The sequence below is a fragment of the Bidens hawaiensis genome, unplaced genomic scaffold (genome assembly GCF_021521415.1).
Source record: "Bidens hawaiensis isolate Kalapana, Puna unplaced genomic scaffold, B.hawaiensis_p1.1 tig00001206_1, whole genome shotgun sequence".
Taxonomy (NCBI): domain Eukaryota; kingdom Viridiplantae; phylum Streptophyta; class Magnoliopsida; order Asterales; family Asteraceae; genus Bidens; species Bidens hawaiensis.
In genome coordinates, this window is record NW_027491069.1 from 3,628,588 (window position 1) to 3,642,068 (window position 13,481).

At 36.0% G+C, this 13,481-nt stretch overlaps 1 protein-coding gene across 1 annotated transcript; it reads left to right on the plus strand.

The window, feature by feature from the left end:
* Positions 1 to 9,284: 9,284 nt before the first annotated feature.
* Positions 9,285 to 9,902, plus strand: LOC143565184 (uncharacterized). Its single transcript, XM_077052237.1, has one exon. It carries the CDS (start codon positions 9,285 to 9,287, stop codon positions 9,900 to 9,902), a length of 618 nt encoding a protein of 205 aa, XP_076908352.1.
* Positions 9,903 to 13,481: the final 3,579 nt, after the last annotated feature.

A 13,481-nucleotide genomic window follows, 5' to 3' on the forward strand; every position in this document is an offset into this window, starting at 1 on the left:
AGTTTAATATATATGCTTCATTACAAAATTAGCTGAGCCACTAGCTGAATACTATGCCTAGTGATCTTCTATCTCCACTGGCATATTCATCACTATTCCTTACTCCTGATTACCTGAAAACAGTTTGAAAATAACTCAGCTATATGCTGGTGAATACGCTGACTCAATAAAACATTTTCACAATTCGTAATGACACAACACAATAGTGTTCAACGACTCAGTGGGTCTCAATCCCATCTCATCGGAACTAACATACGCACAGACCACATAATCGGACTTTACTCGCCCTAGAGACAGTCACTTGCCTCATGGTCAGTATGTCTGTAGTGTGCCCACTACAATACATATATGTAAGGATCCAGACTCATGTGTATTTTAGTCTGAGTGTTTAGTACTACCTTGTATCAAAACGTTTTTAGAGGATTTGAACCAAACGGAACCTTCCAGTAGTCGGGCACGCCTCCCAAGGTTGTGTGTGAAAGTGAGTGTGAAAATGGGATAAAAATGCTTCAAACCCGTAGCCCCCTTTTATAGGTAAATTTTTGACCACCATCGCGTAGCGCGATGGGGTTTCTCCCTGGCCATCGCGTAGCGCGACGCCGCAATCCACCAGAAGTTGCCACGTGTTGACACGTGGTTGATCCGGTTACTTAACCGGGTCATCGCGTAGCGCGATACCCCTTTCCTCTTGGACCACCGCGTAGCGCGGCGCCCTTTTTTCTAAACTTCTGGGAAACACCATCGCGTAGCGCGATGATCAACATGATCTACCCATCGTGTAGCGCGATGGGTCTAGAAATCCAAAATTTAATTTTCAGCCCCTGGACTTTGTTATGGTCACTTCTTGATCTATTCTCCATAGTTCAAAAATACTAAAGCGGCTCTTATGCGGCTAACAGCGATGCGAGTATGCGAAGTGCCAAGTGCTCCATCAAAACGCCACATTACGCCCATTGCCCGAGTCCGTGTCCATTTCCTAGTCCGAGTCCGTGCGCGTCAGGTGCTTCGCACCCTCCGCTAGGCCTAGTGAGAGTGGTTAGCCATAAAAGAACATTTGCATGGAAAACTCCTTCTTTATAAAGTGTTTTCAATCCTTTACCACTTTCCATGTGGGATGGAGTTTCCTTACTTATTCCTTTAACATATAATGCTTTCTTTTCTTTCTCTCATTTCTTCTCATTACTTATCTCATAATTATTTTTAGTCCTTTATCATTATAAACTTGTCAAATTTGGATCAAAATTTTGTGGGTGTTACAGCTACTGTCCAATCAATAAGTTACGTCCCAACATGTTCCACCTTTGGTCGGGGTGTGACAATTTGTATTATGGGCAAATCGAACTACATCAAAAAAAAATGCTACCGGTCAAACCTCATTCTCTTTAGTGTTCGGAGCCGAAGAAATTATCACGACTGAAATAATGATCCCTACTACAAGATCCTGCCTCTGGAACCCTGAAACCAACCAACAAGATCTTGTCGATGATCTTGACGTGGTGCATGAACATAGGGATTCAGCTAAGGTTCGCATTTCAGCATCCCAGCAAAGGATAATCAAGTCATACAATAAAAACGTCAGGGTTAGAAGATTTCAAGTGGGAGATATAGTGCTAAGGAAGGCTTTTCAGAATACAACAGATCCCAAGGATGAAATGTTAGCGCCCAAATGGGAAGGACCATACATGATCGAAGCTGAAGCGGGAAAAGGGAGCATATCAGTTGTCTACTTTGGATGGCAGGTTCCTTCCAAGATCATGGAATGTTGTTCATCTCAAACTCTACTTCGTGTAAGTTAGAATTTTATTTCTAACTTGGTATGATATGTATCATAACCTTACTATTTCAATTATATTCTTCTCTATATATTATTTTTGAATCCCATTACTGACTTAAGTGATGTACTAAAAGTAGTTATATAAAAACACGCTAATCTAGACACTAAGTAATAAATTCTAGACTCTTAACTTAACTACTAACCGGCAAGTGAACTGGTCGACTCTAGTACAGCTGTCACACCCCAACCTAAGACGGAAATGCCGAGGCGTGATCCGATTGCTCACAGCTCGAAGATACTATTATTGAATATAAGTGATAATATCTAATTAATTATTTTATTCAAAGTATACCAACATTACTCAAATACAACAAACAATTTAAAATACATGAATGTAAGTTCAAATAACGATTAACTTGATTATATCCTAAAGTCTTGTCTACGTGTTCAACTTCAATCTTCAATACAAGCAACCTGCATATGTGTAGAAAATGGAGTTTTGCCAACATAAAGTTGAGTGAGAATATCACCAGTTTTGACACAACAATATAAATAAGCATCACGTGAGAAGTGTGGTAAATATAATCAAACCATAAACAAGTATGTAGACCATTGCCAAGCGAATCGGGCTTTGGTCAATAGCAGGAGCACCCACTATACGAATGAATGAATAGTAATCCCAATATATGAATGAATGAATGGTAACACAAGTAAGCAAGTAGCACGTATGTTTGATTAAGTCACTCACAATTACACGTAAGCATTTGTTTGAATGAATATATATATATATAATATGAAATACGGATAGGTACGCATATGTCCCCAAAACATTTAGAAAAGTTGGTAAAATAGGGGAATGATAAACTCACCTTAGATTAACGACAAACGAATATAAATATGAATAAGCGAGCTAACGAATAAGCGAGTCATCCACTACATGTCAAACGATATAAACAATTCAGAATCTGAGATATTAGAATATGATAATATAAATAAAAACAAACTCGTTGCCACTAGAATCACTCCAAACGGACTATTAGAACTCAAGTTATGTTTGTTTTAAGATTTAAGCGAGCTGGTACTGACCAGAATCCGAACAGCGAGTTGGAAGTCGGGTTTTGGTCAGTAGCCTTAAAATTTTGTTACGAGAATAAAATTCTTCTAGACCGAATTTTGAATCCGACCAGAAGTATGAGAAAACGTTAAGTCAAACTTGTTACTATTTTGCCATTTATTGAGTTTTAAAGCGATTGACCAGTCAACACCCTTCAATCTCAGAAATTGATTGAAGGTTATTGACTATGGAATATATATGAATGATTTCTTAGTTTACAACTTACCCAGAAAGTGAAAGGATCAACCAAGAAGATGAGTCAAAGGTCGATGTATAAGCAAAGTCAACCGATAAAGCTTGTTTCTTCAAGAACAATGGCCAAACCGAAGAAGTTTATGAGTATTAAAGATAGGTGACGGCTAAGAATGATTATTTAGGGTTTAGTGAAGCTTGTGGCATGTATAATATGCCTTGTTTATATAGGAAACACAAAAATGAACTAAATGTAGCTAGCTTACTCGTTCAGGAAACCGAATCAAGTTTTAATGACCAAATCAATATAAAATACAGCCATAAATCAATCTTGAGGAAGAGGTAATGTATGTGGGTAAGTATTTAATGTATATTAGTTTTCTTGGGGCTTAAATCACTCGATATAGTCCAAAAATAAGTGATTTGGATGCTAAAAACAAATTAGAAAACAAAATAAACTATTTAATGAGAAAATCTAGTTAATAACTAACAAAATTTGGCTTGGACACAAAGAAAACGAAATTGGACCAGCTATAACATTTCTTGGAGTTTAAGTTTCGTTAATTTAATCGAAAATTTATATACTTTTGTTTCTGTGTTATAACCAAACTGATTATCTGGTCTAGTGGTTGAGCTTATGCATTGTTAACCTACAGACCCGGGTTCGAACCGGGTCATTGCACTATTTTCTTAATTTTTTTTTGTAAACTCTAATAACATAATATTAAATCAAATAAATAATTAAAAATCAAAATAAAACAAATAAAATTGTTTTAAAACCAAATAAATTTTTATAAAGTAAGTATAAAATATATTTTACCATTTTTTCCCATCTAAAAACCGAACTTTCATAACCGTTAAACCGGTTTATTTAATTCATTAACCTTTTTTTTATTGTTAAAACTTTAATTCATATTTCACCAAACTTTAATTAGCTTTTTAATTCTTCAACCCCCCCCCCCCCCCGGTTAAGTTAGTTTTATAATTCGTGAAGTTTAATTCGTGAACTTTAATCCTTGAGCTTTATAATTCGTAAATATTAACACTTTAACTTTAAAAACTCATTAACTTAATATCTGTTATCCTTTAGTTCGTTAATTCAATAACGTAGTTACAATTGGTTGAGATAAAATTCCCATTTAAAATCTGTACTTTGTAACTCTCATAATAGTGGTAAAGTTTTAATATTAAAATAATATAAACCGCTAAAAATTTTCTTAAACTTAAAAATAATATAATAATGCCATAAAATGCTAATAAAACATATTAATTCATGCAAAATCCCGTTAACTAAATACATACAGTCTTTTTAATCTCGTTAGTTTGGTCTTTAAATATTCGTATTTATTTTATTTAGAGTTCGAGAAGTTCAATCGTTTCGGATTCTTTAAAGTACTTTCGGTTGCTTCAGTTTCATTATTGTGCTTACGGTTTATATTGCAAGTTATCTTCAATTTCAAGGTGAGTTTCTCACACCCCCTTTTTAAACGTTTTTATATTTTGGGGGTAGTATGCATATCCTATACAAACGATTATTTACTTTGCTTATTCAAACTACAATTCGTATTATGGATTTGTGTTTACTTGCTTATGTCCGTTGGGCTATTATCTGAGTGCGTTGGTTGTCTCCAACTGGAAATGACCTTATGTGCATTATGCTATCTAAGTACGTTGATCGGCTTCAACTGGAAAGGACTTTGCGTGCGACCGTGCGTTGTGCGATATTCTCGAGTACATTAATTGTTACCAATTGGAAAGGACTTTACTTGCGTTGATTACACGGTTCATAGAATTGTATGCTTTTTGTGTATTATATTAAAATGTGATGATTCTCACCAACTACTTGTAGTTGACTTTATTTTATATGCATGCTGCATGTACTATTATTATAGGTTGAAGTGATGAAGACGCTAGTCCTAAGTTATCAATAAGAATCAACAAGTTGTTATAATTGTTTCTCCTTTATTTGAATGTATTTCATTGCTTAAACTTGTGTACTTGAGACTTGTAAATAAATTAATGATATTATTGTCACATAATAGTGTCCCGTGTGTTTGAAAAATCTGTACGTCACACTCGGGCGTTTCCGCTTTAGCCGGGGTGCTACATAGATGCTTCCGGGTTCCATGTCAATAGTTTCCATGCGTTCTTCATTTTTGTCAAGTCTATAGTTCTTTGTTTCCTTACTTTCTTCTCCCGGGTATAAGTTACCAGACGTGAGCCACATCTTTGTCTAAGTTTCGGCGTGCGCGTAAATCCCAACCTCACTCCTAAATCCGTGAATGAAGATTTGATCCACTGTCCCCCTAACCTAAAGGTTAGCATATCTTCCTCAAAATAATCACCCGGGTATAATGGGTTTTCCTTGTGTAACACCCCGACTTAAGCGGAAACGCCTGAGTGTGACGTACAGATTGCTCAAAACACATGTGACACTATTAAGTGACAATATTATCATTAATTTACTTCAACATCAAATACACAAGTTTGAAAACAAAAAAAAACAAAACAAAAAAAAAAAAAAAAAAAACTAAACAGTTTGTCCATTTGTTTAAATAACCTAAGTCTAGTGTCTTCATCGAACTTCATCCTCTAATAATTGTACATGTAGCATGTATATAAAATAAAGTCAACTAACAATTAGTTGGTGAGAATCACATGAGTTTAAATATATGCGTAAAGAAAATCATACAATTCTATGAACAAGTGTAAAACGCAAGTAAGGTCCTTTCCAGTTGGTAATAACCAACGTACTCAGATAAACGCACGCAAGGTCCTTTCCAGTTGGTAACAACCAACGTACTCGGATAATGAGGCCCTTTAACACTCATAACAGCATGGTCCTGAGTGCAAATGGGGGCGTATGATCATACTTATCGAAACCACCACTTGAAATTGAAATTGAAGCAAGTAAACACATAAGCCCATAATAAGAATTGTAGTTTGAAACTGAATAATTAAGTAAATGCTTTAAATAGGATATACATACTACCCTCAAAATGTAAAAAAGAGGGTGTGAGAAACTCACATGTTAAAGTAAGCGAGTAAAAGCGGATTATACGTTTAAGTGAGCTGAACTGGACGAGTTCGGTTCAACGAGCGGTCCTAGAAAATATTTCTAGGTTCAATATAGGATTCACTAAAATAGGAGACTTAAAAGAATTCGGTTCATGGTTTATTGTTTTAAACCTTTAAAAGAAAAATATATATATATTTACTCTATAATTGCCTTTATAGACTTTCCGTCATAAACTTTATAAGTTGGCTAATTTTAATTATTTTAAAAAAGTTGAGTTCTAATATATCTTAGTCACATTAATAAGTCGCTTACATTTCAAGAAAAATCAGAAACGACCCGAAACGAGTTTATGCGAGTGGTTCATTTCTGGTTGGACCCGAACTCAACTTTAGGCTGGGTTCGTTTCCAAGTGAAAAGAATTAGTTTTAGATGTTGGATAAAGAAAATAACTAAACCGAACCGAATAAATACTTAAGCAAGTTCGGTTTTGATGAACTAACACTAATGTTAAATAAATTTTAATATAGCATTAAGTTCTAAACGACCCGAACAAGCAGAAACTACAAACATGGCATACCCGAAAGAAGAACTTAGATAATGAAAGAAGAAATCATGAACATCACGGTTTGACTTCATAAATCAAGTAGGTGAAAATCACCAAAATGAGAGAATAACAACAATCTTTTGTAAATTGAGTTGTGAGAAAATGAGAAGGAATGAATCTCTATTTATACTTAAATTGAGCTAGAGGTGTTTCAATTGGATTAAATTGGTCAAAATACTTAATGGATCATGAATACCATTCAAAACTCGTAATTGGTCATAAAAATTAAGTTGTAACATAAAAAATTATATTCAAACAAATTTATTATCATGATAAAGAATTTTTGACCAAAATTTTAATGTAGTAGCAATGTATTTTCTTACATCTTTTAAAACTAATTAAGTACAAATAAATGTGACATAATTAAATAAAAAAATGTACTTTGGTTATGCATAAGTAATGTTATCTATGTGACATTTGAATAAATAAAAATAATGAGTGTTATAAATTTTGTATATATATATATAGGGTGGAGTTATAATAAGAAGTGGAGTGTGTCTAAAAAGTGTAGGAAGTAATCTGGTGCGTTAGATTTGATAATCTGATGGTCTAGATGAAAAGTGTGTTTTTTAGGTGGTGTGTTTTATTTTAGTACTTATTTTATAACACTTCAGGGGCATATTCGTCCAGTGTGTTATAATTTTTAAGTACAAGACCAAGAACATCAAGAACAATAACACACTATGTTGAACAAAAACACAATAAACATTATACTAATGCATCAACTTTAAACACTCCACGACACGTTATTTGTAACACCCACAAAGTTTAGGTCCAAATTTGACAAGTTTATAAAGATACAGGACCAAAAATAATTATGAGAAAGATAATGGGAAAAAGTATGATAAAGAAAAGAAAGCATATTATGCTAAGGGATTAAGTAAGGAAACTCCATCCCACATGGAAAGTGGGAAAGAAATAAAAGCACTTTATAAGGAAGGAGTTTTCCATGGTAATGTTCTTATGGGGCTAACCTCTCTCACTAATCCTAGCGTAGGGTGCAAAGCACCCGACGCGCATGCGCACGGACACGGCTTACTTGATCAAGGTTCTGATGATTTAAGTAGAAGTGCTACTTGTACAAGGCTTAGCCAAATCAAAATACCCACGTAAGGTAGGGATTCTGCTTAAGTTATTATTTTATTATTATTTAATGGCTTAGACCCTAGTCAAGGGTATAGTCTATACCTTGATCAAGTAAGTAAGTGAAATATAAGCTTTCATAAGATAAGATTATTGATGAAATGTTGCTCTTTATTTTTATAAAGATATTACTTATGAAAGAAGAAACTTGATATATACGTTTAATGTTTTACAAAATGAAATGAATATCAAGGTAAAGGTTATGCAAATAGACTTAAGGTCTATAGCTAGATTGTAGATCTGGTTGTTTATAGAATGTTATTCTCGTACTATAGGACCGAGATAAAGATCAGACATCTGTTGGTGAGAAATCTTGAAATCAACAAAAGGTGAATACGTCCAAACCTTTTTATAATGTGAAATGTTTTATGACGTGAATACGTCTATGTACTGTATATTTTGAAAAGAAATTTACTCTTTGAAACTATGGACTGTTATCCATATGTAAAAGAGTTATGGAAATATTTGCATGAGGGTTGGTTCAAATCCTCTAAAACATTTTGATACAAGGTAGTACTAAACACTTAGGCTAAAATACACATGTGTCTGGATCCTTACATATATGTACTGTAGTGGGCACACTACAGACATACTGACCATGAGGCAAGTGACTGTCTCTAGGGCGAGTGAAGTCCGATTATGTGGTTTGTGCGTATGTTTAGTTCCGATGAGATGGGATTGAGACCCACTGAGTCGTTGAACACTATTGGTGTTGTGTCATTACGAATTGTGAAAATGTTTTATTGAGTCAGCGTATTCACCAGCATATAGCTGACGTATTTTGAAATTGTTTTCAGGTAATCAGGAGTAACGAATACTGATGGATACGCCAGTGAAGATAGAAGAACACTAGGCATAGTTTACAGCTGGTGGCTCAGAAAATTTTGTATTGAGCCATATATATATTAAACTTGTTTTTAAACAAGTAATTTTGTAAAACAAACAAGGGTATTCAATTCCCTATGTTATGAAAGTTAATATTTTAAAATTAATATATTCCGCTACAAACTTTGATAAATTGACAAAAGTGGTACCAACTGTGGGTCACACGCCTAGACCCGAAGGCGGGGTGTGACAGGTTGGTATCAGAGCCATCGGTTTTAGCGAGTTAAGTATTTGTTAAAGTACTTAGGCTTTAACCAATTTAAGTGTATGAAAGTACGGATAAGATATATATGCTTTTGAAGAATTCTTAGAGATAGTGACTAATAGTTACCTCCTATTTTCTCGTCTATAGAATATCGAAAAGAGGAAATTCGAACGTTGAAGTCAATAGTGGACCCTCAAGGAACATGAGAGGGAGACTGAAGAAAAATGTCGAGAACCAAGTTGTTGAAAATCAGGAAGTGAATGTTACCCCTCCCGCTGATAATCAATTCGTGAGAAAAGAAGATATGCTAGAGGAATTGCAGAAGCTTTTCCAGCTATGCTCGAGACTATGAGGAAAAAGGAAACATCGAGCAATGAGAAATCTAATAAGTCTAAGCGAGAAGTAGAAGAAGAAGAACATGTCAGCTCTAACGCTGATAGCGATTATGAGGAGAAGAAAACTGAGAAACAGAAGACTAAGAAAGGTTGTAGTTACAAGACATATCAGATGTTTAAACCCAAGAATTTTGATGGAAGCGATGGTGTTATTGCTGCACTGGGATGGCTTGAAGAAATGGAAGCCATTAATGTCATTAGTAAGTGCTCTGAGGAAGAAGCAATTCAGTATTCCTCCCAATCATTCAAAGGCAAAGCTCTACAATGGTGGAATACCCTTATTCAAGCCAAGGGTAGATTAAATATGTACAAGCTGAGTTGGGAAGAATTCAAGGATCTTGTAACCAGGAAGTTTTGCCCGATGAACGAAAAAGATGAAATTCAAATTAAGTTTTTAAATCATAGAGTTGTTGGGACAAATATTAAGGACTACAATACTAAGTTCTTGGAGTATTGTAGGATAGTACCACACTTGGTAACACCAGAAAATAACAAGGTCACTCGTTATATCTGGGGTTTGCCAAAAGAGATTAGAGACATAGTCAGATCATCTTTGCCTCAAAACAATTGAGTCAGCCATGGAGTTGGCTGGATATATGATGAATGGATTAATCAGAACCCATGAAGAAGAAAAGAAAGAGAATGTATTCAAGAAGGAAGTTGTGTTTAAGAAGAATGAAAGGGATAACAAGAAATCATATCGTGGGGAGAAAAGAATTCCCAATCACCAATCCCGTTATGTAAGATATGTAACCGAGACATCTTGGAAGGTGCAGGTTCAATCAGTCACTTACCTGTACTAATTGTAAACAAGTGGGTCATGCAACCACTGATTGCTGGAAAAATAAGATTGCTTGTTATGGTTGTGGAGAAACGGGACATTTTCAAAATGAATGCCCGAAGAGAAAGACTGGAGGAGAATGTGCAAGTGGTAGTGGCACCAAGAATGAAGGTAGGAAAGGAAATGCACGTGTTTTTGTGCTCAACATTGAAAAGGCAGCTGAAATGTCGGAAGTCATAACCGGTACGTTTCTCGTTAATAATGTTTATGCTAGAGTTTTGTTTGACTCGGGTGCAAACCAAAGTTTTGTAGATAAGAAATTTTGTAGTCTATTAAACGAACCCTTAGTTTAGTTAGACAAATCCCTCATGGTAGAAACGGCCGACGGTAATCAAGTTAGAATATCTGAAGTTTTGAACAAAAGTAAAATTCTATTAGCAGGACATGTCATACCTGTCCAGCTGTTACCCATGATATTGGCAGGCTTTGATATTGTTTTAGGCATGAACTGGTTATCTGATAATCAAGCCCGTATCTTATGTGATAAGAAAGCAATTGAAATTCGTGCAAACGGGAAGACAATTCAAATGTAACGCCCGTAAATTTCGTTAATCGGCTCGATCGTTTATAAATGTTGGTCAAAAATCCGGGGTTTCATCTTTCTAATTTAGAGCCTTGTAATACGTTTTAAAAGTCCATTTGTCCATCCTTTTTTCCCAAAACATCCCCTCTTACAACTTAAAGTATTATACTAGTATGCAGCACCCGACATTTTCGTTTATCGGCATGCACGTTGTAGAGTTTGTATATTTATCGGGTTTGAACCGGCTTACTCCGGGGACCTCCTTGTCATACCCATAAGTTGAATTACTTAAGTTTCATTCAAGTGTCACAACTTTCAACTTGGAAGGGCCAGAACATAACATTTTATATTATAATCAAAAACCAAAACCCTGGCCCTCCTAGAACCTGCGATCGGCAGCAGCAACTCACCCAAACCATCCGATTTTTCTCTTTGCAGCTGTGATTAGGCCGTAAAAATCCAATTCAAGGTTAGTCCCATGTTCTCTCTAGCCTTTTACACCTTAAACCATCCTTATACATCGCGTATTGGTCGTTAAGGTTGAGTTTTGATGATAACAGTTTGCTGAGAGATTCATATACGTTTATTGTAGGGTCTATAACTCGATGAAAATATACAGTTTTTGATCGATTATTGATTCTATGATGTTCTACTTTGAGTCTAGTTTCCAGAAAGGTATAATACGTAATTTTTGGACGAGATTCGAATACTTTTTATGATTTTATAAAATCGAGTGTCAAACCTGATGCGGGATGACGGATTCTGGTCCGTCTTCCCGACATCATAACCTTTTTTCGACAAGTCTAAATTGGTTGGTTCCACTTCTGGAAGTTAATATTTTGAGTTAGGAACCAAACCCAATTGGAATCGTTTAATTTGGCTGGGTAATGAATTTTATAAAAATAAAACGATTTTCTTGCGCAGCTGAAATAGCTGCACATACCTTTCTGTGTTGGAAGAATTTTTATGATTTTTGTGTCCACTAGAAAATATAATAAAAATATTTTATAAACTTAAGATATTTATGCAACACTGGTAAAAATTTAATAATTTAATTCCATGATTTTCCTATGTAATAAAATACATCTTTGCATGCTAAAATCTGCATGTTATATTCGTATTGATCGATAAGTTCGTTTTAGGCTTAACCGGTGGCTGCCCTTTCTCGCATCTTTCGGAGCTGTTATAATTGAAGTTTGTGCTCCGTCAACTTCCTAGGTATGTCACTTACAACATACTAAAATTTCTTGGCCAATGGAGGTGTTTAGGTCGGTCAATCGATTTTAGTTCGAAAACTAGGGTTTATCGGGTGTAGAATTGTAAATTGTTGAGTTTGATGCGTTAATAGGTTGGATGACCAATCGAATCAGTTTGCATGGCCCTAGGGGAGTCTAAGGGCTGTGGGAAAATTATATTTTTGATACTCGGGGCTGTTTTGGTTGGTGATTGGTCAATCGAGTCGGCGGTGCCCGAATTTTCGTTTAAATGTTAAATTGAAAGTTGTAAAAAGGAACCGTCAACCCTATCAACTCAGGTGACATAATTATGATGTAAGAAAAGGTTAAGATGGGAATTTAGTCCATTTGGGGCTAATTCATTTGACAATTGGTTTTAAGATTTATTACGCGCGTATTCGACTCGATTTGATTACCGGCAGGTGAGTTGTGCATCATGGTTAGCCCCGGCCATAATCGTAGGATGGATTTGGTTAGTTGAAGGGTTTTAGGGCTGAGGTAAAGTAATTGGGTTTGGGTTGGGCCTCGGCCTAAGTTGTTGGGCCTGGGGCCAAGTTGTTGGGCCTTGGGCCAAGTGGTTGGGCCTTGGGCCAAGTTGTTGAGCCTTGGGCCAAAGTGTTGGGCTTGGGCGGCTTAGGCAAGTGTGTCCTTGCGGTTTAGTTTAGTAACGCGTTGTGTATAATTTACAGGCCCTTGCTTGTGTTTGTGCACTTAGGGATTTCCTAGCTCGTTGCAGGTGTTCGATTGATTCAGGTGAGTTCATGATGCCCTTTTTACTCTTTTACGTTTTGGGCTAGCATACACACCGAAATACAATTTTAAACGATTCTACTCGTTACAATGATTTGAATAGTTTTACATGGTCTCACTCGTGATGGTGCATTTTGAAAGCTATATTTGAATTATTTTATATGCCTTAGGATATTTTAGACTCGTTCATGGTCTTGTGTCCTTAAGGTTACATACACTATTGATGGTCTAGACTCGAGGACGTTAGTAGACTTGGTAGTAATTGAATATGAGTAGACCTATCTACTTAGTTCCTGTATGGGATGATATATATATATATATATATGGAGGTATGTATGTACGTATGAGGATGTGTTACCTTATAGCCTACGATTGTGTAATGATATTTAGTTCCTCGTGACTAAGAATGATGTATGTAGGCTTATTGATGTGTGTGTGCATGGTGATTCACGGCCGGGTCAAATATATTGCTCGGGTTGTACCCATGGTGGAGAGGCCCATGTGACGTGATCATCATTTTGGCGGGTCAAATATATTACATGGGTTTTAAAATCCCGTGGTGAAGAGGCCCGTTGATGTTGAGCCGTGATCGGGTCAAATATATTACTTGGGGAAGACCCGGGGTGAGAAGGCCCGTATCACGTGCTTGGATGTATGAGCCGGGATCGGGTCAAATATATTACTAGGGGAAGACCCGGGGTGAGGTGGCCCGTATCTCGTGCTTGGATGTATAAGCTGTGACCGAGTCAAATATATTACTCGGGTTTGACTCGTGGTGGAGAGGCTCGTGTCACATGCTTA

What these genes read in the sequence shown, in the direction of transcription:
- LOC143565184 (XM_077052237.1), top strand. Translation starts at nt 9,285, where the DNA reads ATGAGGAAAAAGGAAACATCGAGCAATGAGAAATCTAATAAGTCTAAG.